This window comes from Silene latifolia, chromosome 6, assembly GCF_048544455.1.
Source record: "Silene latifolia isolate original U9 population chromosome 6, ASM4854445v1, whole genome shotgun sequence".
Lineage (NCBI taxonomy): Eukaryota > Viridiplantae > Streptophyta > Magnoliopsida > Caryophyllales > Caryophyllaceae > Silene > Silene latifolia.
In genome coordinates, this window is record NC_133531.1 from 95995264 (window position 1) to 96018584 (window position 23321).

A 23321-nucleotide genomic window follows, 5' to 3' on the forward strand; every position below is an offset into this window, starting at 1 on the left:
AACAAAAAGATTATTTGACTGAACAATTGTATTGCACTGTAACGCCCCGTAAATTTCGGATCGTTAATATATTTCGAAAATAATTAATTAATCAAGTAAAATTTGACAATAAAGTATTTAAAGTAAAAATAATTCAAAGAAATATAATTTTATTATATTTTGAAGAAAAGTATTTATTTTGATAGTTTTGAAATGTTTAAAAATAGTTTAAACCGTGTAAAATCTTTTATTTCGAAATAAGGGCGTATCGGGGGGAAAATGACAATTCGTTTGAACGTTGGGTAAACGAATTTGGAAATGGGTCGTATGAATACTCAATTTTATTGTAATCTCGTGTTTAAAGACTTTGGTCTTGACGAATTTGTGTTTGATTTTTACAGATTTAATTATTATGAAACGAAAGTCAAAAACCGACTCGTAAAAATCCGGACTAAAAATCCCGCACTCCCTCCTTTCCTTCCTCCCTTTCCCGCGGACCAAACCCCTTCCCCTTTTCTTTTTTTTTCTGATTTTGTCTTCCTTCATCTTCCTCAACTCTTCCTTTACTAAAACACCATTTTACCTCAATTTCAAGCCAAAATCGTCACCATTTCTTCGTTTCTACTCGGATTCTTGTATAATTTACCTTTCCGGAATCCCCTCGTCGCGATCTACAACTTAGTATGTTCTAATTTCAGTTTTCATTAAGTTATTTTATGAACAAAATTCGGTAATTTCGGTTTTGTGTTTAATTTTTGTGTTTTTATTGTTTAATTAGGTGAAGATTTGGAAGACGAGTTCGGGGACTCGTATATTGTAGAGGATAGCGGCTAGTCGTCGTTAGGGTTTGGGTTTTGAGGTGCTAATTGCTCTTTTTCTAGCTTAAGGTAACATATTTCGAGTTACTCGACGAAAGATCGTCACATGTTTTTGATTTTTGTATGTTTGGTGAATTTTTGTTTGAGAATTAGTTTTCACATGTTTAGAATGGTTGCATGCATGTCAATTGTTAGCTTAAATTATGCCTTTTGTTAGTTTAAATTAACAAAGTTGAATTGGGGACGATTAATTAATGTTCAGACGGTCTTTTACTAAGCAAAAATGGAAAATAATGGTGGTGTAGGGGGACGGCCAGCAGCCGGCAGGCCCACGGCAGCCACGGCCGGTCTTGGGGTTGGCCCGGGTTGGTCCGTGCTTGTTTCGCGGGTTTTCGTACAATCTTGGTCTTTTCGGGCTAATTAATATTAGAATAGAATAAGTAACAAAAGGGTAGTAATTTGAATTGAATCATTCTAGTAATAAAAAAATATGTTAATGGTAAAATTGTGCTTATATTAATAGTTATCACATGTTAGGATAGTTTACAAAATGAATTTTATAGCGATAATTGTAATGTTTTGTTGATTGTGCCGAAAACTGAGCCTTAGTCCCTTTGTCGATGCGATGTCGATTAATTGAGTGATTTGGTCACCGCAATTTGACCGTGCACTGTCGCAGGTGGGGTTGCGGGTAAAAATTCGGTTGAATGATTTAGATAATCGGCCTTTTTCTTGTTTTAGGCCATTTATCAAGCTTTAGTTCACATGTATAGCTTATTGAATTTAATAGTGTCTTGTATTGTAGAAATGGCCCTAGATTCCCTGAAGCCTTTAATATGATTACTATTGTTAGAATTAGAAATTAGTATTGAGGATTCTGTTGGATTGTATGCTGTATATAGACATTTATATAGCCTTTCACATGATAGAATATTAGATTTTATGTTTGTAAGTAGGACTTATTGCCCTATTATGGTTAAGTGGGTGTCTTACTTGACTGGTGTGGTGAGTCTTGTGTGGTGTGGGCTAAAGTATTCAAGCTGGGACTAGCTGGGACTAGGTCCTAGGTGAGTATTTCGGCCTTCATCATAGATAGGTCTTTATAGTCTCTGACGAGTATATGTTCACTGCTTGATAGCCTTTGTGTCACGACTAGTGGATTTATATCCAAGTTGGGGCATGACCTCGTTACTTATTTTGATAGTATGGGGTCGACTTAAGTACTAGCCAACCCTTCGGTGGTGTCCTTAGGGTACTCACTTCACTTTGTTTTAAAAAAAAGTTGTGGGTCTTGGGTGCGGTGGTGTGTATCCGCATGTCTAGGTCTTGTGATTTTAGGCTAGGGTTGTGTTGTCTCTTGGCCATGTTTTATTAATATTAACCGAGCCAAGATCTTGGTTCGATTATCTTCCCTACCTCGTGGTATAGACTCGAGTTACAAAGTGACTATTGACCGTACTAAGAACTTATGCCTGTCTTTGATATATTGCCCTTTCTTGTATGGTGATTTTATGAACTGTAATAGGTGAGATGTAAGCGATTCTGATTGATAAAGTTTGGATTACTATTTGTTATATGATTCACATGATAGTTTAGTTTGGTCAGTTTAGGGGTCATTTGCTAGAATACATGATAAGTAAATGGTTTATCAAATTGTTTACATGTTACATTACATGTTACATTAATTTTGACGATTCGTGGCTGGGAGGACTCGAAGTTACTCCCCACTGAATTGTGGCTTTCGTGTTTGTATAAAATGCGATTGACAGGTTGTTGATGCTTTGTTGGGGGTCACAGACGAGCTAGTGAGCAAGGAACCTTGGACCTAGTTTTGGCTATTCTATTAGTAAACCCTTTACACTTTTGATTTGTATATAATTTGAAGGGACATATGTCTCCCTTTTCTATTTTGGGTTTGTATCACTATATTTCCGCGTCTTAAGTTATGTATGTAAATTAGTTTATCAGTTGTTGCAGGGTTTTTGACACTCTTCTTGAGTTGGAATTGGTTGTGAATGGTTTAGTTAGAAAAATTTTTGAAATTGCAGGTTTTTGGACTAGTTGAACCATTTACAAACATATCCTACCAGTTTTTCTGTAGAATTTACGTATATAATTAAGGCTAGATTTAAGGGTGTCACAGTTGGTATCAGAGCCTATTGCTCCCGATGCACGTTTGTGCACCCCACTTAGAATCACTTGACCTTTAAATAATAAACTTGAGAGAAAGGTAGGATGAGTAGAATTAGGATTTTATGTGGTAGTCTGTTTGTGATTTCTAATTGATAGGTACTAATCAAATTTTTCCCTTTTGAAAGATGGCTCCGCCAAGAAGAGACATTGATGATGCTATTTTATTAGTTCTTACTCAAATTCTCCAAAATCAACAAAATCAACAAAATCAACAAGCTCCTCTTCCTCCTTTCCGCCGAGGGTACTCCTGGCACCTATACCTGGGTGGCTAATCAGCTGACCCGAATCAACACTCCCACTTATGGTGGAGAGATTGATCCAGCTGCTCTTACAGAGTGGTTTAGGGAGTTGGAGAAAAGCTTTACTCTATATGATGTCAAGGAGGAACATAAAGTGAAGCTAGCCTCTCATTTCCTTGTACGAGAAGCAGACCGGTGGTGGTCCATGACTGGGCCTACCGTTTCAGCTGAACCAGGATTTGACTGGATACGTTTCAAGGAGTTAGTGGAGGCCCGTTTCTATTCTCAAGAGCTGAAACAGCAAAAATTGAAGGGATTCATGGAGTTGAAGCAAGGAAGCCTTCCAGTTCAGACCTTCATGATAAATTCAATGAGTTGGCTCATTATGCCACTAGATTAGTGAAGGATGACAATGAAAAAGCCTTCTTCTATCTTGAAAAGCTCTCCCCTAAGATCAAAAGCATGGTCCGTCGGGATTCCACTAGCTTTGTTTCAATTTATAATGATGCTTTGTGGGCCGAGAATTCATTGAAAGAAATTGAAAATGAAGCTCGTGCAACTAGTTCTAGTCTTGGCAAGAGGCATTTATATCCCTCTTCTAGGCCCTTTACTCCTTCACCCAGGTTCATTTCATCTCCCTCTGACCCAAACAAGAGGAGATTTGTTTCTAATGTGCAAGCTAACCGGGGTGGTCAATCTTCAGCTGTTAGTGATAATAAAGGTACTAGAGACCGACTGTGCTATAACTGCAAGAAACCAGCACACCCTGGTAAATGCTTTGTTGATCCTATCATATGTTTTTCTTGTAACAAACCGGGCCACAAGGCTAATGTTTGCCCGGAGAGGAAGGTGACAGCTCCTACTGCTCCTGTCGTCCCAGTGAGGCCAGTGAGGCCAGTGAGGCCGAAGGGCCGTATCTTTGTTATGAGCCGAGCTGAAGCTGAGGCACATCCTGATATCATTACCGGTACATTTTCTATTTTTGATGCTCCTTGTTTGGTACTATTTGATACGGGTGCCTCTTTATCTTTTATTTCAATAAAACTCTCAAATAAATTATCACTTGAATCATCAAAAGAAGAAAGTACATCTATATCTTTACCCTCTGGGGATGTCTTTTCCTGTTCTAAAATCTATCCGGAAGTCCCTATTTCTATTATGGGATCTATATTTCCAGCAAATCTTTTCCAATTTCCACTGGAAGAATTTGATGTCATTTTGGGCATGGATTGGTTACATACTTATCATGCTCGATTTGAATGTCGAGACCAGAAAATAATTCTTACAAACCCTTCAGGTCACCGTGTATCTTATCAAATGATTAAAAGACAAACCGGTACTAAACTAATTTCTGCTATGAAGTTTGTTAATGCAATGAAAAAGGGTCATCAAGCCTTTTTGTGTATGGTGACTACTTCTGATTCTTCCTCTCTGCCTCCTAAAGAGAACATTCCAGTAGTATGTGAATTTCCCGATGTTTTTCCTGATGAGCTACCGGGAATTCCTCCTGAAAGGGAAGTTGAATTTGCTATTGATCTTATTCTGGTACAAGCCCTATTGCTAAAGCTCCTTATAGGTGGCACCGTCTGAAATGAAAAGAGTGAAGACTCATTTGGATGATTTGATTGCCAAAGGTTTTATTCAACTTGACTTTTCACCTTGGGGTGCTCTGTTCTCTTTGTAAGAAAGAAGGATGGATCTATGCGATTATGCATAGATTATCGTGAGCTCAACCGAGTTACTATCAAGAACAAATATCCTCTTCCTAGAATTGATGATCTTTTCGACCAACTTCGTGGTGCTTCTACTTTTTCTAAAATTGATCTTCGTTCGGGCTATCATCAAATTCAGTCCAGAAGTGACATTCCTAGAAGCGCCTTGATGACGAGGTATGGTCATTTTTTAGTTCGGTGATGCCATTCGGTTTGACCAATGCTCCAGCTGTATTCATGGATCAGATGAACCGTACTTTCAGAGAACACCTTGACAAATGTGTTGTGGTGTTCATTGATGACATCTTGATCTATTCTAAATCTGAAGAAGAACATGTCCAACACCTTCGTGTTATTTTAGAGATTTTGCGCCGTGAAAAATGGTATGCTAAATTCTCTAAATGTGAATACAGTTACCTAAAGTGACCTTCCTTGGGCATGTCATTTCAAAAGAGGGTGTTATGGTAGATTCTGCCAAAATTGAAGCCGTTGTTGATTGGAAAAGTCCAACCAATGTTTCCGAAATCCGTAGTTTCCTTGGCTTGGCGGGTTACTATCGGCGATTTGTGAAGGATTTTTCAAAGATTGCTAGGCCGATGACTCAGCTGTTGAAGAAAGAGTCTAAATTCGTGTGGTCTGAAGAATGTGAAAATGCCTTCCGGGAATTGAAAAAGAGGTTGACTACCGCTCCGGTGTTGACCTTACGAAGAAGGAGTGGACTTTGATGTTTCTTGTGATGCTTCTAAGCATGGTATAGGTTGTGTCTTGATGCAAAAGAGGAAAGTCATTGCTTATGCCTCTCGGTGACTTAGAGTTCATGAAGTTAACTACCCGACTCATGATCTTGAATTAGTGCGGTAGTACATGCTTTGAAGATTTGGAGACACTACCTCATTGGAGTCCATTGCAACATCTACACCGACCACAAGAGCCTGAAATATCTCTTTACCCAAAAAGAGCTGAACATGAGACAAAGAAGATGGTTAGAATTGGTGAATGACTATGATGCCAATCTAATTTATCATGAAGGAAAAGCTAATGTGGTGGCTGATGCTCTTAGCAGAAAATCCTGTCATTCTTTGAATTCTTTCCGGGACTTACCTCCTGAACTTGCTTTAGAACTTCAAAAATTAGGAGTAAGCCTTGTAAAAGGGGGCTCTCATCATCTTGATGCCATGTCATTTGAACCCGACTTCCACCGTGAGATCCGTACTTGCCTTCCTAATGATCCTACTTTCATATCCATTCGAGCTAAAATTCAACTTGGGCAAGCTAAGGATTGTAAGATTGATGATGATGGGTATCTCCGTTATCATGGTAGAATCTATGTTCCGAGTGTGCGGTGATTTGAGAAAAAGAGTTCTTGATGAAGCACACCTTTCTCCTTACTCCATTCATCCAGGAGGTACCAAAATGTACAAAGATTTGAGACTGCAATTGGTGGCCTAGGATGAAGGCAAGTTATGGGGTATGTCAAGTAAATGCCTCACTGTCGAGAAAGTAAAGATAGAACATCAAAAGCCGGGGTTTACTTCAACCCTTGGATGTTCCTCTTTGGAAATGGGAGTCTATATCCATGGATTTTGTGATGGCTTTACCCAGGACTTCCACTGGGAAGAATGCTATTTGGGTGGTTGTGGACCGATTGACTAAATGTGCTCGGTTTATTCCCATCAAAGAGACTTGGAGATTAGAAGTTCTAGCTGGTGCCTATGTGAATGAAGTAGTGCGCTATCATGGGGTTCCTAAAGATATAGTTTCAGATCGAGATCCTCGATTTTGTTCTCGTTTCTGGACTGCATTACAGGAGGCCTTGGGTAGTAAACTGTTGATGAGCTTTTCACGCCGCCACCGATGGTCAAACCGAGAGAACAATTCAAACCTTAGAGGATCTTCTTCGTGCCTGTGCCTTAGATTTCCAAACTTCTTGGGAGAAATGTTTACCTTTGGTTGAATTCTCTTATAACAACAGCTATCAAGCTTCCATTAAAATGGCACCATATGAAGCTCTGTATGGTAGAAAATGCCGTACTCCTGTCTGTTGGGATCAAACCCAAAATGTTCCAATGTTAGGACCTGATTTGGTGACCGAGTCCATTGAACAAGTTAAGATCGTTCGGGAGCGGATGAAAGCCGCTCAGGACCGTCAAAAATCATATGCTGATGTCCGTCGTCGACCACTTTCCTTTGAGGTTGATGATCAAGTATTCCTTAAAGTGTCACCTATGAAAGGGGTGAAACGGTTTGGCGTTAAAGGAAGCGAGCTCTAAATATATTGGACCTTTTCGGGTGATTGAAAAGATTGGTCTGTTGCTTACCGATTTAGAATTGCCCCAAATCGAGCAAGGTTCACAATGTCTTCCATGTTTCTCAATTGAGGAAGTACATTAGTGACCCTAGTCATATAATCCAAGAAGAGATTCTTGAATTGAAGCCTAACTTGGTGGTTGAAGAAAGGCCAATTCGGATTCTTGACAAAGCCAACAAGCAACTTAGGAGCAAAGTTGTACCTCTAGTCCGAGTTCTTTGGCGTTGTGGAAATGTCGAAGAAGAGACTTGGGAGACTGAAGCTTCTATGTTAGCTAAATATCCTGAATTGTTTTCGTAAGGTATTCCTTTCTTACTCTTTTTCCGAGTTACTAAGCCTTAGTTAATCATAATTTAGTAAGATATCATTCTTACTATAGAATTTTAAACTGAAATTTTGAAAATACTTTTATGATTTTCAATGGTTTTAACATTAGTGAATGTTGAATCTCGTTGTTGGTGACGTCCCAATAATGGGTTTTCTCATTTATTGGTGTAGAAATATTTTTATATCTTGATATGAATATGGATGTTCTTGTCTGATCAACAAGAATATCACCGTTTCATTGAAAAGATACCTATATTTTCTTATAACTATAATTTCTCCTTCTAAGTTTCGAGGACGAAACTTTTTAAAAGGAGGGTGATTTAACGCCCGTAAATTTGGATCGTTAATATATTTCGAAAATAATTAATTAATCAAGTAAAATTTGACAATAAAGTATTTAAAGTAAAAATAATTCAAAGAAATATAATTTTATTATATTTTGAAGAAAAGTATTTATTTTGATAGTTTTGAAATGTTTAAAAATAGTTTAAACTGTGTAAAATCTTTTATTTCGAAATAAGGGCGTATCGGGGGGAAAATGACAATTCGTTTGAACGTTGGGTAAACGAATTTGGAAATGGGTCGTATGAATACTCAATTTTATTGTAATCTCGTGTTTAAAGACTTTGGTCTTGACGGAATTTGCGTTTGACTTACGGATTTAATTATTATTGAAACGAGTCAAAACCGACTCGTAAAAATCCGGACTAAAAATCCCGCACTCCCTCCTTTCCTTCCTCCCTTTCCCGCGGACCAAACCCCTTCCCCTTTTCTTTTTTTTTCTGATTTTGTCTTCCTTCATCTTCCTCAACTCTTCCTTTACTAAAACACCATTTTACCTCAATTTCAAGCCAAAATCGTCACCATTTCTTCGTTTCTACTCGGATTCTTGCATAATTTACCTTTCCGGAATCCCCTCGTCGCGATCTACAACTTAGTATGTTCTAATTTCAGTTTTCATTAAGTTATTTTAAGACCAAAATTCGGTAATTTCGGTTTTGTGTTTAATTTTTGTGTTTTTATTGTTTAATTAGGTGAAGATTTGGAAGACGAGTTCGGGGACTCGTATATTGTAGAGGATAGCGGCTAGTCGTCGTTAGGGTTTGGGTTTTGAGGTGCTAATTGCTCTTTTTCTAGCTTAAGGTAACATATTTCGAGTTACTCGACGAAAGATCGTCACATGTTTTTGATTTTTGTATGTTTGGTGAATTTTTGTTTGAGAATTAGTTTTCACATGTTTAGAATGGTTGCATGCATGTCAATTGTTAGCTTAAATTATGCCTTTTGTTAGTTTAAATTAACAAAGTTGAATTGGGGACGATTAATTAATGTTGATAGTCTTTTACTAAGCAAAAATGGAAAATAATGGTGGTGTAGGGGACGGCACGAATAAAAGCCCACGGCAGCCACGGCCGGTCTTGGGGTTGGCCCGGGTTGGTCCGTGCTTGTTTCGCGGGTTTTCGTACAATCTTGGTCTTTTCGGGCTAATTAATATTAGAATAGAATAAGTAACAAAAGGGTAGTAATTTGAATTGAATCATTCTAGTAATAAAAAAATATGTTAATGGTAAAATTGTGCTTATATTAATAGTTATCACATGTTAGGATAGTTTACAAAATGAATTTTATAGCGATAATTGTAATGTTTTGTTGATTGTGCCGAAAAATGAGCCTTAGTCCCTTTGACTGATGCGATGTCAGTTAATTGAGTGATTGGTCAGCCGCAATTTGACCCGCACTGCCGCAGGTGGGGTTGCGGGTAAAAATTCGGTTGAATGATTTAGATAATCGGCCTTTTTCTTGTTTTAGGCCATTTATCAAGCTTTAGTTCACATGTATAGCTTATTGAATTTAATAGTGTCTTGTATTGTAGAAATGGCCCTAGATTCCCTGAAGCCTTTAATATGATTACTATTGTTAGAATTAGAAATTAGTATTGAGGATTCTGTTGGATTGTATGCTGTATATAGACATTTATATAGCCTTTCACATGATAGAATATTAGATTTTATGTTTGTAAGTAGGACTTATTGCCCTCTTATGGTTAAGTGGGTGTCTTACTTGACTGGTGTGGTGAGTCTTGTGTGGTGTGGGCTAAAGTATTCAAGTGGGACTAGTTTGGGACTAGGTCCTAGGTGAGTATTTCGGCCTTCATCATAGATAGGTCTTTATAGTCTCTGACGAGTATATGTTCACCGCTTGATAGCCTTTGTGTTCCCGACTAGTGGATTTATATCCAAGTTGGGGCATGACCTCGTTACTTATTTTGATAGTATGGGGTCACTTAAGTACTAGCCAACCCTTCGGTGGTGTCCTTAGTGTACTCACTTCACTTTGTTTTAAAAAAGTTGTGGGTCTTGGGTGCGGTGGTGTGTATCCGCATGTCTAGGTCTCTTGTGATTTTAGGCTAGGGTTGTGTTGTCTCTTGGCCATGTTTTATTAATATTAACCGCTGAGCCAAGATACCGGTTCGATTATCTTCCCTACCTCGTGGTATAGACTCGAGTTACAAAGTGACTATTGACCGTACTAAGAACTTATGCCTGTCTTTGATATATTGCCCTTTCTTGTATGGTGATTTTATGAATTGTAATAGGTGAGATGTAAGCGGATTCTGATTGATAAAGTTTGGATTACTATTTGTTATATGATTCACATGATAGTTTAGTTTGGTCAGTTTAGGGGTCATTTGCTAGAATACATGATAAGTAAATGGTTTATCAAATTGTTTACATGTTACATTACATGTTACATTAATTTTGACGATTCGTGGTGGGAGGACTCAAGTTACTCCCCTTGAATTGTGGCTTTCGTGTTTGTATAAAATGCGATTGACGAGTTGTTGATGCTTTGTTGGGGGTCACAGACGAGCTAGTGAGCAAGGAACCTTGGACCTAGTTTTGGCTATTCTATTAGTAAACCCTTTACACTTTTGATTTGTATATAATTTGAAAGGACATATGTCTCCCTTTTCTATTTTGGGTTTGTATCACTATATTTCCGCGTCTTAAGTTATGTATGTAAATTAGTTTATCAGTTGTTGCAGGGTTTTTGACACTCTTCTTGAGTTGGAATTGGTTGTGAATGGTTTAGTTAGAAAATTTTTTGAAATTGCAGGTTTTTGGACTAGTTGAACCATTTACAAACATATCCTACCAGTTTTTCTGTAGAATTTACGTATATAATTAAGGCTAGATTTAAGGGTGTCACAGCACCCATATAAAAAGAAGTATAAACTAAGCATCAAAGGAAATTCAACCTCAAAAGTTTATTGTTTACCTTGCAACAGTATAACCAGTATTTTCTCACAAATTGCGATTAGGAGACGATCAAATTAGATTCTTGCGTGGACACTGCACTTGAGTATGCAAATTAGCTTTTTTTGTAATGACGGTCACCTACATATATACATAATAAAGATGACAAGTTAAGAAACCATAAAAACAAATCAAAGTAATTATGCGAGGGACTATACAAACATAGTTATTACATGAATGCTAAGAACAAAAAACATATAATACACAAAAACAATACAACTAAAATAAAACAGTTGACAAAACAATAAATAAATAAATTCATATACAACGTAACTGGCAAAATAATCTATTTATACAATTTTTGGGATAAGTTTTACTTGGACGAAAATTCTACAAAGGCAGTATTTTTTAATTGTCACAAGGGTATGTGGATCGGTCTTTGTTTTGCTAAAGGATTCATCTTATATCCTCATGCCATAAAATATACTTCTACGTACAAAGTTCCTATATTGAGTAGTTGTTCAAATCTAGTGGTTAAGTGCATAGGAAATTATGAATATTTATTTATTTATTACTTATACTAGTGTAGATCCCGCGCAAATGCGCGGTATTTTAGATAATAACTTACAAAGATGTCAAATATTACAGTTTAGTAACATGTAATGAATAGATCCCGCACAAATGCTATTACAATTTAGATTGTTGATACGATTGACGTTCTAACGGAACCTTATTATATAAATTATTTCACTGTTACAAATAATATTATTATACGATTACATTAACCAAAAAAATAACCTCAAGTAATGAATTAATTATACAATAAAATTAGAAAAATTGCAAAAGGAGTTGGTCAACTTGTAGTACCTTTGTATCATAAGACAGAAAAATAGAATTATAAAAGATATATTTTTAAGCCAAACTTCTTATCATTAAATGTCAATAAATTTTTATCATAAAACTCTTTAAAGAAAAAAATAATAATTTCGGTATCATGAAATAGACTGGAGATAAACTTATAGGGAATGTAATATATATATTGAATCTTGTAAATATTTACATGTAAAACTACTCTCCTATAGGACCGTCCTATAGCATAGGACGGGCCCATTAGAAGATAATAGCCCATTAAGATGAATTATACTACTAAGCAAACAATGACAATTGTTCAGTTTCAATTTTCCCCCATGTTATTCCACACCAAAGCTGCCTTCCTCGGTTCCGCACCCACCTACGCAATCCCCGCTCCCATCGGCCACCACCACTACAACCACCGACGCAACCACTGACTCGCCTTCTCGCCCACTACCTTCGCCTACTGAGTTCCCCTTTCACCAATCAGCAAACACAAAAGGAAGACAAATATCGACAGCCACGGTGAGTCGGTGACGCCAATCTCCAACAACTAGTTTTGGGTTTTGATCATAGAAGCGCTAGTTTTGGTTATGAAAGTTCAATTCCTAATTTTTGACTACTACTTGTTTTAAGTTGAATAGTCATGCTTTTAATTTGAAAACTTGGGGTTATAAGCTAAGAATTGTGGGTTTTAAATCCACTCACTCTAATCTTATACTTTAGTTTAATAATTAGAAGTTTTAACTTTAAAACTTCCTATTTTAATTTAAGACTTTTTTATACTCTCATGAAAATTAAACCTTAATTATTTCATTGTAAACTTTGAGCTTTACCTTATTTTTCTAAAGTAAGATGTGAGTTTGATAACTAGTAACTTTAGTTTGACAATATAGTGTTTTACAAGATTAGATTACTAGTAACATCAGTTTGATAACTAGTACTCCGTAATTTTATTTTGGTTGAAGACTAGAAGATGGATTTCCAATTTGTTAGAGAAGCAGTGGTTAGTCGAGTTTTGTTTTGAGAAGTTGAGAAGATGGAGTTTACTTTAGACATCAGTTTTAAATTGTTTGTTTTTTTAATTAATTGTTGATTTTTTTGGGCTCTTTAGTAAATGGGTTGGTCTCATAGTAAGAGACCGCCTTATATAACAATTTGTGAAAAAATTATGTCCATTTATTACTCATCATACCTATAGTATATGCTATAAATACTTAGCCCAAATTAGGAAGTATTTTTTAGGCGGGAAAAATGAGAGTTTCACCTATTCATTTAGTAAATAGGGGATTATATAATTAGGTAGTTCGTAAAAGATGGACTCTCTGTAATCGCTCGAAAAAACTTCCTTTATTAATATAGATAGATAGATAGATAGATAGATAGATAGATATATATATAGTATTGATTATTTATCTTGTTAATTTCTCTTTTTATCAACCAAACATGCATTCAAAGTTCAAACAATCGAACCGACTTATATGGCATCTTCCGTCTCCTTGAGTTCGACCCCTGCTTCTCTAACTACATTCTTTGTTGATAGCCTAACCTAGGATATTTATCTTGAATTAGGTATCACATAAGAATCGATAAAAACACAAGTGTGTTGCATAACCTTTTCTTCATTTTAATATAAATAGTCGTCCGAAATACAATTGCATTACCTTTTTTCTTTCTTTTCAATTTTTTAAGTCAGTGAAATTGATCTAGTAAATCATCAATTAACCTACCAAAATGCCTATTAACTCATCCAAATACTCATTATTAACCCACTCAACAATATATGAACATATCCAAGCTTCCATGAAACCTTGATCATCCTTTTATACTTCATAAAGGAGGTATTAATGGCAGTTGTGGTTGTAAAAGTTTGTTTAACCCGCCCCATTAGGGATGTCAATGGGGCGGGGTGGGTGTGGAGGAGGGGTAACCCGCATCCGCAAACTATAATGCGAACCCATACCCGCAGCGGGTTTAACTTTTCTAACTCGCCCCCATCCCGCGGGGACCCGTTGACCCGCCAAATTACATATCTTCTCACAAAACAATTTGAGGATTAGGGTTTCTTGAATCTAAAACATAGTAGTGTGGACAGCGGGCCGCCCACGGGGGCGCTTGGTGAGAAGCGAAAACAAGCGTTTGCATTTTGTATGGAGTCGCCACCAATTTTTATGGGAAATTGGAACCGTTCGAATACCTCATGTCATGTCAAGACATAAAGTAGTGACATGAACACTAAGCAATCATTACCCTTAGCATTCTATGTCTAGAATGACTCTCGTGGATGCCAATGAACACGGGTGCTCACAGATATCTGGAGTAAGGGGTGAGGGTACGTATTAGGAAGCTCTTTTGATCGAACACCTAATCCCGCCCGCCTCGATAGCGGCCTCTACTAATGATTAGGGATATCATTTATACTCGATATATCGTCGGTTGTATGCATGCAATGCAACATCCAAGTTTTAATCCTAACATGTGAGAATTAGCACTAAGTCGGTGAACAAATAATTAGCATACAATTGGGTCAAAGTTGGAATTAATACTCATTTACATGTGAAAAACATTCAAGCAATAAAAGAAATACAATAATTATAAATTACAATAATGAAAATTACATTAATTACATTGAGATAGGCGATTTATGTCGAAAATACCTTTAAAACGGATGATTTGAGAAAAAGAATAAAAGAATAAAAGAACGAACAAAAACTAGCGATATTACGGATAAAAGTTGGTTAATACGTAGCCTAATTAAACTATGTCAAAGCAGAAACGGAGTTGGTGACGTAAGAACTCGGCCAAAGAACAAAGCAGCAGAGTCGCGTCCTTTGAATAGCGCGTGACGCTGCGTCATACATTCCTTGATTCTTTGGCCTGGTTCGTGAAGCCGTAATTGCGAGCCGTTAATGTCGATTGATGATTTTAATGGTTGATTGGTAATATTTACTCGGATGAAAGTGATTAGCAGGTTATTTAACATATGATTGGGTCATAAAAACAGTAAAACATGAATTAGACGGAATTAAGATGGATTAATTACATGGATGAATGATTGATATACGAATTAAACAAACTAAGCAAATTAATTAGACTAAACATGATGAATTGATGACAAATTAATGACGAACATGCGAATAAACAGATGAAAATATATCAAAGGTCGAATTCCAGAAACTCAATATGAACAAATCGAATTTCTACAACCCGGATTGAATTTAATGACGAAAACCCGCAAATATTGGATTATTTGGGATTTAAGTCGGATTTAACAATGAATTATATGAACTAACGAATGATGATTAAAACATATTAATGAATGATGAATTATACATGTGAATTATCAGTGACGATTATATCAAAGAATTAAAGAGAACGAACGAATAACAAGAAGCGAATTACAGAGGACGAAGAAGAAGAAAAAAAGCAGGAACTGCGGCAGCCTCACGAAGAGGCGCAGCAGGAACTGCGCTCCTTCGAAGAGGCGCAGCAGTTGCTGCGTCTTTTCTCGACTGTCAGTCTTCTGGAAATCCGTAAAAAGAGGTTTTAAAGCAAGGTTTTATAAATCGGTTTTAATGGTACTTTCGACACAAACCTTACAATTGTGATACAATAAATAAAATACAATAAATAAATAAGGAGATTTACACCCTCAGACTTACATGTTGACGAAACGAGAAGGACTAAGATATCGATTAGTGATGCTCGACGCGAATGCAAAGAGAGTGCCCTCGTAAGAGGAAAACGATTGATTAATTTAAGTTGATTGAGTGTAGTTGGTCAAATTGGTCGGTCATGCAACGGAGAGGTACCGGAAGGATCCGAGCTTACGTGGTCGGAAGTCCAAGCACGTAGGCGCCAATTAGTAAGAACAAAGTCTAGAATGCAAAGGGAGAAGAGAAGGGCGGACACTCGCGTGAGAAATATGAGGAACGAAGGCTCCTATTTATACTAATCACGCGACGGAATTATGGTAAGACTAGGATACGGAAGGAAAGATCCGGAAATAACCGACTTAGGTTTAACGCGGAAACTTGGACAAAAAGAAAGCCCTGGGAAAAGGCGCGTGAGCTGCGTCCCTTGGAAGAGGCGCAAAGACTTGCTCGCGTCCTTTCCGGTAGGTTCCTCTCGCGCGTAGAAAACGCGTTTGACAGCCTGTCGTATTTTAGGCATAACTTTCTCTACAAGACTCGTATTTAGGTGATTTCGGTGACGTTGGAAAGCTAAGAGAAAGATCTAGAACTTTCTGTGAAATAGGCCTGACCCAAAAAAGTCGTTATCACCTCGTAAAACGGGCCTAAAGGTCGGGTTATCATTTTAACTAAATGAAATGCACATTTTGTAATGTAAACTTTAAGTTTAGCCTAATGAAGTGACATGGGACTCAAAATGAGATATAATCTCAACATTTTATGACATCCTAACCTTAGGTAGACAAGCACATTGCTTTGACTCGGGATTTGACGGTTTTAGGAAATGAAGACGGTTTTTTGACCCGGACTCCAAATGTACTCTAATTACTGTCAAAACGACCGTAATGACACCTAGATGACAACTAAGAGGTAGACATTAATGTTTGAGCAATCACTTGACGATAATCTTACGAACTGTCACAAATCGTTCCGCGTAGCAAACATGCGGCCCAATCATCACCGGGTGGTTTGCGGGAGGTGCAGAAACGAGGTGTCTACAAGTAGTCTCGTACATCTTATTGATAAGTTTTCGCAAAATGGTCTAACATTCAATTAAACTAGTACACATGTTTTTCAACCCACAAAATAGTTTGAGGATTAGGGTTTCTTTTTCGTAATTGCTAAATCCTACACAGCCTTTTACTTAATCCTACACATTTTGTCAACTTTTTCCACAATTACCCTTCCTCTAATGAAATCTCACTTTTCCCCTTTTCCAAAACCTAATTAAAATTATCCCAATTTTTCAATTATGAATTGTAGAGGGCAATTAAACAGATAATTAATTCATTTTGTTGATTAGATTTACATAAATTTCGATCAAATGATTTGTGAATTGAATTTATTAACTTTGTGGGTCAAATATAATTGATGAACTCCTCCATCAATTGAATGTATAAACATTGTATTTCATCTAGGTTTGTTCAAGGGTGGGCACTGTGGTGGGGCATCGGCAGGGCGGAGATGTTGCGCCAGGGTTGGTCGCCGACGGTGGTGGGAAACGCGGTGCAATGGTGGGTGAAGGGTGTTTTGTAGGACAACGACGTGTGGCAAAGGTGGATAATCAAGGGAGGGGATGTGGGATGGAGCGGCGGTCGTAGGGCGTGGGGTGGTGGAAGGGTGAGGGTGGGGCGATGCAGGCGGTCCGATGGTGGTGGTGAAGGTTGGCTGGTAGGGGTGGTTTGGGTGGTTGCCATTTTTTTTTTCGTGTTTATCAGGAAAAGGTAGAGAGAGGTGAGATAGGTTTAGAGTTGGGCTAAAAAAATGAAAGGGGTAATGTCGGAAGAAGTCCCAAATTTGTGTAGGATTAAGTAAATTGTTGTGTTGGAAATAGCAAGTCCTTTTTTTTGGGGGTTTTGGTTGTTGGGTATTTGGGTTAGTAAGAATGAAGGAGTAGATGGAATTTGTAAGGTTTATGAAAAAACGGTTTAGGCTTTTTATCTAAGTTATAAATAATTTTTTTTATTCTTCTATAGTATAAATTTGTCTAGGTTTATGAGTAAGGCGTGTATAAGCGGAGCAGGGCGGGTGTGGGGCAGGCGGAGTGGGTGTGAGGCGGGGCGGGTATGGGGCGGGTCTCATGTGATACCCGCCCCACGACCCGCGACGAATGACACTTTTAAAACTCATCCCCACCCCACGACCCATCAAATCATTACCCGCACTCGCCCCACGAGACCCGCCAAAACCCGCCCCACTAACATCCCTAATATTGATGATTCTCATATTGGTGACTATGGTGAGTGATGTGATGTTAAATGTTGAAAATAGACGTTGAAGGAGGACTCTTGAAAAAGGAGATAATTGTTGAGACATGATGTGGAATTTACCAGTATGCTATAGAATACAAAAAAAAAAGGAATATGACGTAGAAAATTCAAAAATTCATGGTACAGTACACCATAATTTTTTTTTTTTTTCTTTTAATGTGAAGCAATCAAGCTTTCTTTAAGACAACCTAGGAATTGATTGTTTCAACTTTCGAGATCGATTCATTGTATTACATTTATCACTATTAGCTATCACATTTATCGAATTAAGTTTGCATATTCATCAGCAAAGGGTGCAAGAGAGTTCTTAACATTTTTACAACTGTAAGTCGGGAACTATGCTGACAGCCTATAGAGCCCTTTAATCCTCAGCAGAGCCCAATGAGGCAAGAGTTGGTATCTCAATGTAGTCAAACTCATCTGTTATTCCAGCCTGAAAACACCAAAAAGAACATCATAGAATATCCCTCATAAGGGAAAGTGAATTGAGATAAAGACGCGACATCGACAGCCTTATAATTTGGGACGTCAGGACTCAGGAAGTATCGTAAATAACTCGAGACAATTATTCGTTATCAATTTATCATGTACTGCATCAGAACTGAACTATATCATACTTTGCGTTACTAGTCAACTCGTCATTATCAATTTATCAATTCAAAATTCACGCTTTAGACCTTTATCTAACTTTCTTCAAGAGAAATCAGAAGCATGTCATCATGATTCACGCCTTTGCACTAAAGGCGATCATGGGCTAGGGTATATAGTTATATACTAAAGAAGTTGATTTCAACTTTCAAGTGACACACGGCCAAAATAACAGAAAGATACAAGACATACCTCTTGATACAAGCTTTCAAGTTGCTCTTTGGCCTGTGGGAAGTTGTTCCCGCACCACTGCTTTAGAATGAAAACGTTATCTGTGGATTGTTACAAAAAGGGGATCATAAACCGGCAATGAGAAATAGCATATATGTCAAATCAATTAGCTAAAATGATAGAAAGTATCAGGCTTCCTCCTAAATTGATGAAAATCATGTAATGATGAAAAGTAACCTGTCCATCTGTTGGCTGCTGAATATGCAACTTCAATAGCATTCTCTGTCAAGATCCGCATAGAAAAATCAATTTACAAAATACATGCTAAGAGCTGGAAGCTGTTAAAGACATACTCCGGAAGAATTAAACTAAAACGAAGGAAGAATAAGGATCCTCACTCATAGCATCAAAAGCAGCAGGATCATTGTCAGCGTACTGTGCCAGTTCATCCTATTAAATATTGAGATTGAGATTAAAGCATTGTTGTCAAGTATGGCAGAAATAAATCATTTTTAGCGAGGCATGTCGATGAATTACTATAGAACCAACCTTCAACTCCTTGTGCTTCAGCTCCACTGATTTTAACTCACTTAGAACTTCCTCCCTTTCATCCTACAGAAAATAAAATTCACACTATTAGACTTTAGCTACCATGCACAATAAGAGTACGAACTCAGAGAGTGAAGCGTAGTAGCTCACCGAATCCTCACGTCCCTTCTTTAAAGAATTACACTGGTCTACCAGCTCAACATAGCGTTTCTTGCTGGTCTGAAGATCGGATTCCAGCTTCTGACTCACATTCCTAAGCTGTTAATACATTGAGACAAATTTGGAGAGGTAAGTTAAAAATTGTGGTGATACAGCTTTTTATAAGTAATAGATGAAGTTGAGTTCAAACTAAAACTGGAAATTCATACCTGATTTCCAGCTGTGCTAGGAAGGCTCCAAAAGTATATCTAAGAGAAAAAAGATGTTCAGGAAAAGTTCAACATATTTGAGAGAACAATTAGGTACATAGCAGTGACCCTAAAAGACAGAAAGTTACAATGCGCAATATTCAGCTTCGTATAAAGGCATTACATGCCACACATACAGGTCAAGTCCCAAAAGAAACTCACTTCCAAGTTCCACATAATCCGGGAAAAAAAATACTTACAGAGCTTCCAATCTTGTCCTTTAAAACAAGGTCATCATCCACAAGACTCTGTATAACATCTTTCACTGACTGGCTGATGACACCTTTTTTTGGACCCATCTTCTCAAGCTCCTTAAGCTGGAAACAAAACATGAGACAAGCAACTTAAAGAAAGTTCAGTAATATGCCACAGCAAGATATCAATCGCTTCACACAGTAGCAAAGTCAGGAGTATGCATGAGTTTAACACACTCCTATGCACCGCTCTCTGAGGGTGTGTTTGGATAGCAAAAGTGGAGGGAAAGGGAGGGGAGGGAGAAGGGGGGAAGAGAAAGGTAGGGAAGGGAAGGGGAGGGGAAATGGGATGTGGGTGTTTGGATACAATTTCCTTCCAAATCTTGCCTATTGTGGAGAGATTTTGATTTGCCTTGGAAGAGGGAAAATGGATCCCTCCCAATCTCTCCCCCTCCATTTCTCTCCACCCTTATTTCCTATCCAAACAAGGGAGTTTAAGTCCCCTACTTTCTCTCCCTTTCCTTTCCCTCCAAATCCATCAATCCAAACATACCCTGAGTCTCTGTTACTCTGACAGCAACTCCTTATAGACGCTTTAGCAAAGAAAATACTCAAATATACCAAAAACATCTAGAAATAGCTCTTGTTCCTTGCAATAGGCTGATGAAGTCGCTAAAAATTAAATAATTTACCACAGCAAACAAAAAACTTATCTCAGCTGAAAAGGTCTGCATCCATGTGGTCTCAAATACATGGTACTGTTAACAAATTACAATATGCCAAGAAACCAGTAGGGACCAGCATCACATAGTTCATGGTTCACGTTAGTTTGCAGGACAAATTTCAGAAAGGAATATGCTGCTCGTGAGAGAACCTGGTTTGCTATGAAACTTGGCTTCTGTTCCAACAAGGCAGTTTGGAATTCTGGAGGGGTGGTGCAACTCTGTGACACTGGTCACTCAAGGTCTATGTTACTCCGACACTTCACTTAGCTGCCGCGACACGTATCACGTCCAACATGACACGACATTTCGACACTTCACTTTAGACGATAAAGTAGAAAAATTAAAACAGAACAGCCGTGTCCGACAGTCCGACATATGTCAGACACGCCACCGTATCGGAGAGTCGGAGTAAGCGAGTAACACAGCTCAAGGCAGGTATAGAAAGCTGTAAAATATTATGCACATCTCAAAGCAGAAGCAATAAAATACAACTCCACCCCGTCCTTTATAAGGTCTTTTTGTTTTTCCTTTTATTGGACGGGGGATTGAGTTGACACTAAGAGGAAAAATTTGAGCGTAATTCTTCTTTCCGAATATCATTACCACCAAGACAACATAATGTTCAGACATGCATAGCATTTCTCTACTCTAAAGCTTCATCAAAATGAAACATATGAAATTGAATGACACTTATCTTGAAGCAGAACTTTTACACTTACAAGGAAGAAATCTTGTGAATCATAGAAGATCTGGAGCATCTTCTCTCGCTTCTCGTCTAGTGAAAGGCCTCTCTTCTTTGACTAGTAGGACAGTAATTAAATATGTCTCAGATTCTATAAACTCTAACATCATCCTCAAAGTGATAGAAACCAGGCAATACAGATGGTCAGATGGATGTGAGCGCAATTAGATAACGAATTTGAATTAAATTAAATTTTATTCTACAAGGACAGTAATTAAATATGTATCAGAATCTACAAATTCTAACATAATCCTTCTAGGCATGTATCTTTTCACCACATACCGACCATAAAGATAAGCAATTCAACGTAGATCTATCAGTTTAATCATTTTTGTTAAGTATGCAGAATGCCAAAGTCTTAATCATAAGAAAATATGCATATCACTTTTGCTTATAAGTTAAAATCAACTAGGCAACAATGCCTTAACCAAGTTCAAGGGCCGCACTACACACTCAAACATAAAATGTTCAACAGTAGCGTAACTCCTATGCTCTCATCACCCCCAAAATAAATGACATTTTATGTTTAATGTCAAATGTATAATTATTGCACGTATCTACTCCATTACTCCTACAATCTGAGTGATGAGGAATTCCATTTCGAAATATCACAACACACTCCACTACGTCATATGTATAATTTATTGCAAGTATAAAATTAAATACTGCTCGCGCTCCCTCCCCATCTATCCCTCCTAATCCTTCCACCTAAAAAAGATCCAATGGACAATTGAGCAAATATCAGAATATACAAGTACATAACCAATGCAACTCCGACTCTGCTAGTCCATCTTATATCTGTCACACACACACTAGCACTAGCTCAACCCAACAACAAACTTTGTTGAAATCAACCTCGTCAACTCATTCTCAAGCGCATACATTACAAAGTGACATAACCTACGTAACTCCGACTCTTGTGTTCACCTCATATATCTGTCACACATTCCGACACTAGCACACAGCACAACAACAAGACAATGTCTTCAAATCGACCTGGCCGAATCATCCGGAAGCGTACAAAATTAAACAATACAAACATACATATAATCCAGCAGTATTGAACATGAAAACGAAAACGACTAATCGTGAGCTCAATTGTAATTAATAGAACATAACTTGAACTCACCATCGTTGAAGAACACTATTAATTTCTGGAAAGCTTAGGTACCGTCGCAAACAAGATAACTGATACTCTACTGCATCAGGCAATAAAAAAATTAAGCAGAACATTCGAGAATCGCGTAAAAATTGAAGAAATTGCTGAAAAGAAGAGTAGCGGCGTTGAAAAGACAAACCTAAAAACTGCAAATTGCTTTGAATTGAAGATTTCTGGAAACAGTAATAAAATTAAATTGGCAAGGTACGCAGTGTAATTGAAGAGAAATGATAATTGGAGCTGAAATTAGTGGTGGTCAAACAAGCCAAGTTATCGATAGAAAGATAGAGAGACAATGGAAACCTGGAAATGGAGGTTCAATTGGATGAAATGGGCGTGCTTTACGTTTCAATTTATTTCTCCAGGCGTCGTATACTGGCCTGCCACTGCTATTGTAGTTTGGCGCTCAAAACTCGCAAGTGGAGCTCCTATAAATTCTCATCACGACTTAACCCGTCGCAAGCTTGCGAGTTGCGACAGTGGATATATACCATATTAGATGGAAATGGGCAGAATAAGTATTACAAGGGGGGGCTGACAAGAGTTGATGTTAGGCCGATGACTCATGTACTTTATAAGCACAAACTCCAATTAATTTTTTAATACTCATTTATTGGATTTTACACCCATGTATTGAATGCTTCTTATAGTTAAGAGTGTCACATATGCATCAACTCCATCACAACTCCATACTTTCCTCCATTATTTTGCATCCACTAATCCATTTTTCATCTTATTTGTCATTTTACATCCCAAAAATTCTCACAAATTCACACTTTTAACATTCACAAGTTTTTTTTTTTTAAAAAAAAAAAATTCTTTCACTTTTTTCTTCCCTCTTAAAAGATTATAATTTGAAGATCTACAAAAAAAAATCCCAAAAGATCCATTGCCATGTGCAATACTAGACTACTAGTATGAAGATATACCAACAAAGATTAGCTAGAAGAAGCCATCAAATACGGTTTTGCACTCTTTTATTTTTGATTTTTTTCCAATTAAAAATGTTTGGTGAAGAAATGTGTTTGACGGAAGAAATGAGTTAAATAATCTCACATTTTTGTCAATTAGGGGTTTTA

The 23321-nt window shown here is 37.5% G+C and overlaps 1 protein-coding gene and 1 long non-coding RNA gene across 3 annotated transcripts; one reads left to right on the forward strand and one right to left on the reverse strand.

Annotated features, from left to right (window-relative positions):
- The first annotated feature begins 757 nt into the window (after positions 1-757).
- Positions 758-2761, forward strand: LOC141658870 (uncharacterized). Its single transcript, XR_012549489.1, has 2 exons — positions 758-866; positions 2567-2761. It is a non-coding gene; the product is annotated as an uncharacterized LOC141658870 (long non-coding RNA).
- Positions 2762-17770: 15009 nt separating this feature from the next.
- LOC141587022 (meiotic nuclear division protein 1 homolog) lies at positions 17771-22747 on the reverse strand. Of its 2 annotated transcripts, none has more exons than XM_074408433.1 (12): positions 22546-22747; positions 22382-22415; positions 22213-22282; positions 21061-21141; positions 19623-19739; positions 19384-19422; positions 19166-19273; positions 19016-19078; positions 18865-18916; positions 18704-18748; positions 18488-18567; positions 17771-18080 (listed from the first exon to the last, which is right to left on the reverse strand). In XM_074408433.1, the coding sequence occupies exons 3-12, from the start codon at positions 22213-22215 to the stop codon at positions 18009-18011; spliced, it is 660 nt and encodes a 219-aa protein (XP_074264534.1). In that variant the 5' UTR covers positions 22216-22282; positions 22382-22415; positions 22546-22747; the 3' UTR covers positions 17771-18008. The 2 variants fall into 2 exon arrangements, with proteins under 2 accessions (XP_074264534.1, XP_074264535.1); XM_074408434.1 differs by having other exon boundaries at positions 22213-22279; positions 22546-22736.
- Between the last annotated feature and the right edge of the window lie 574 nt (positions 22748-23321).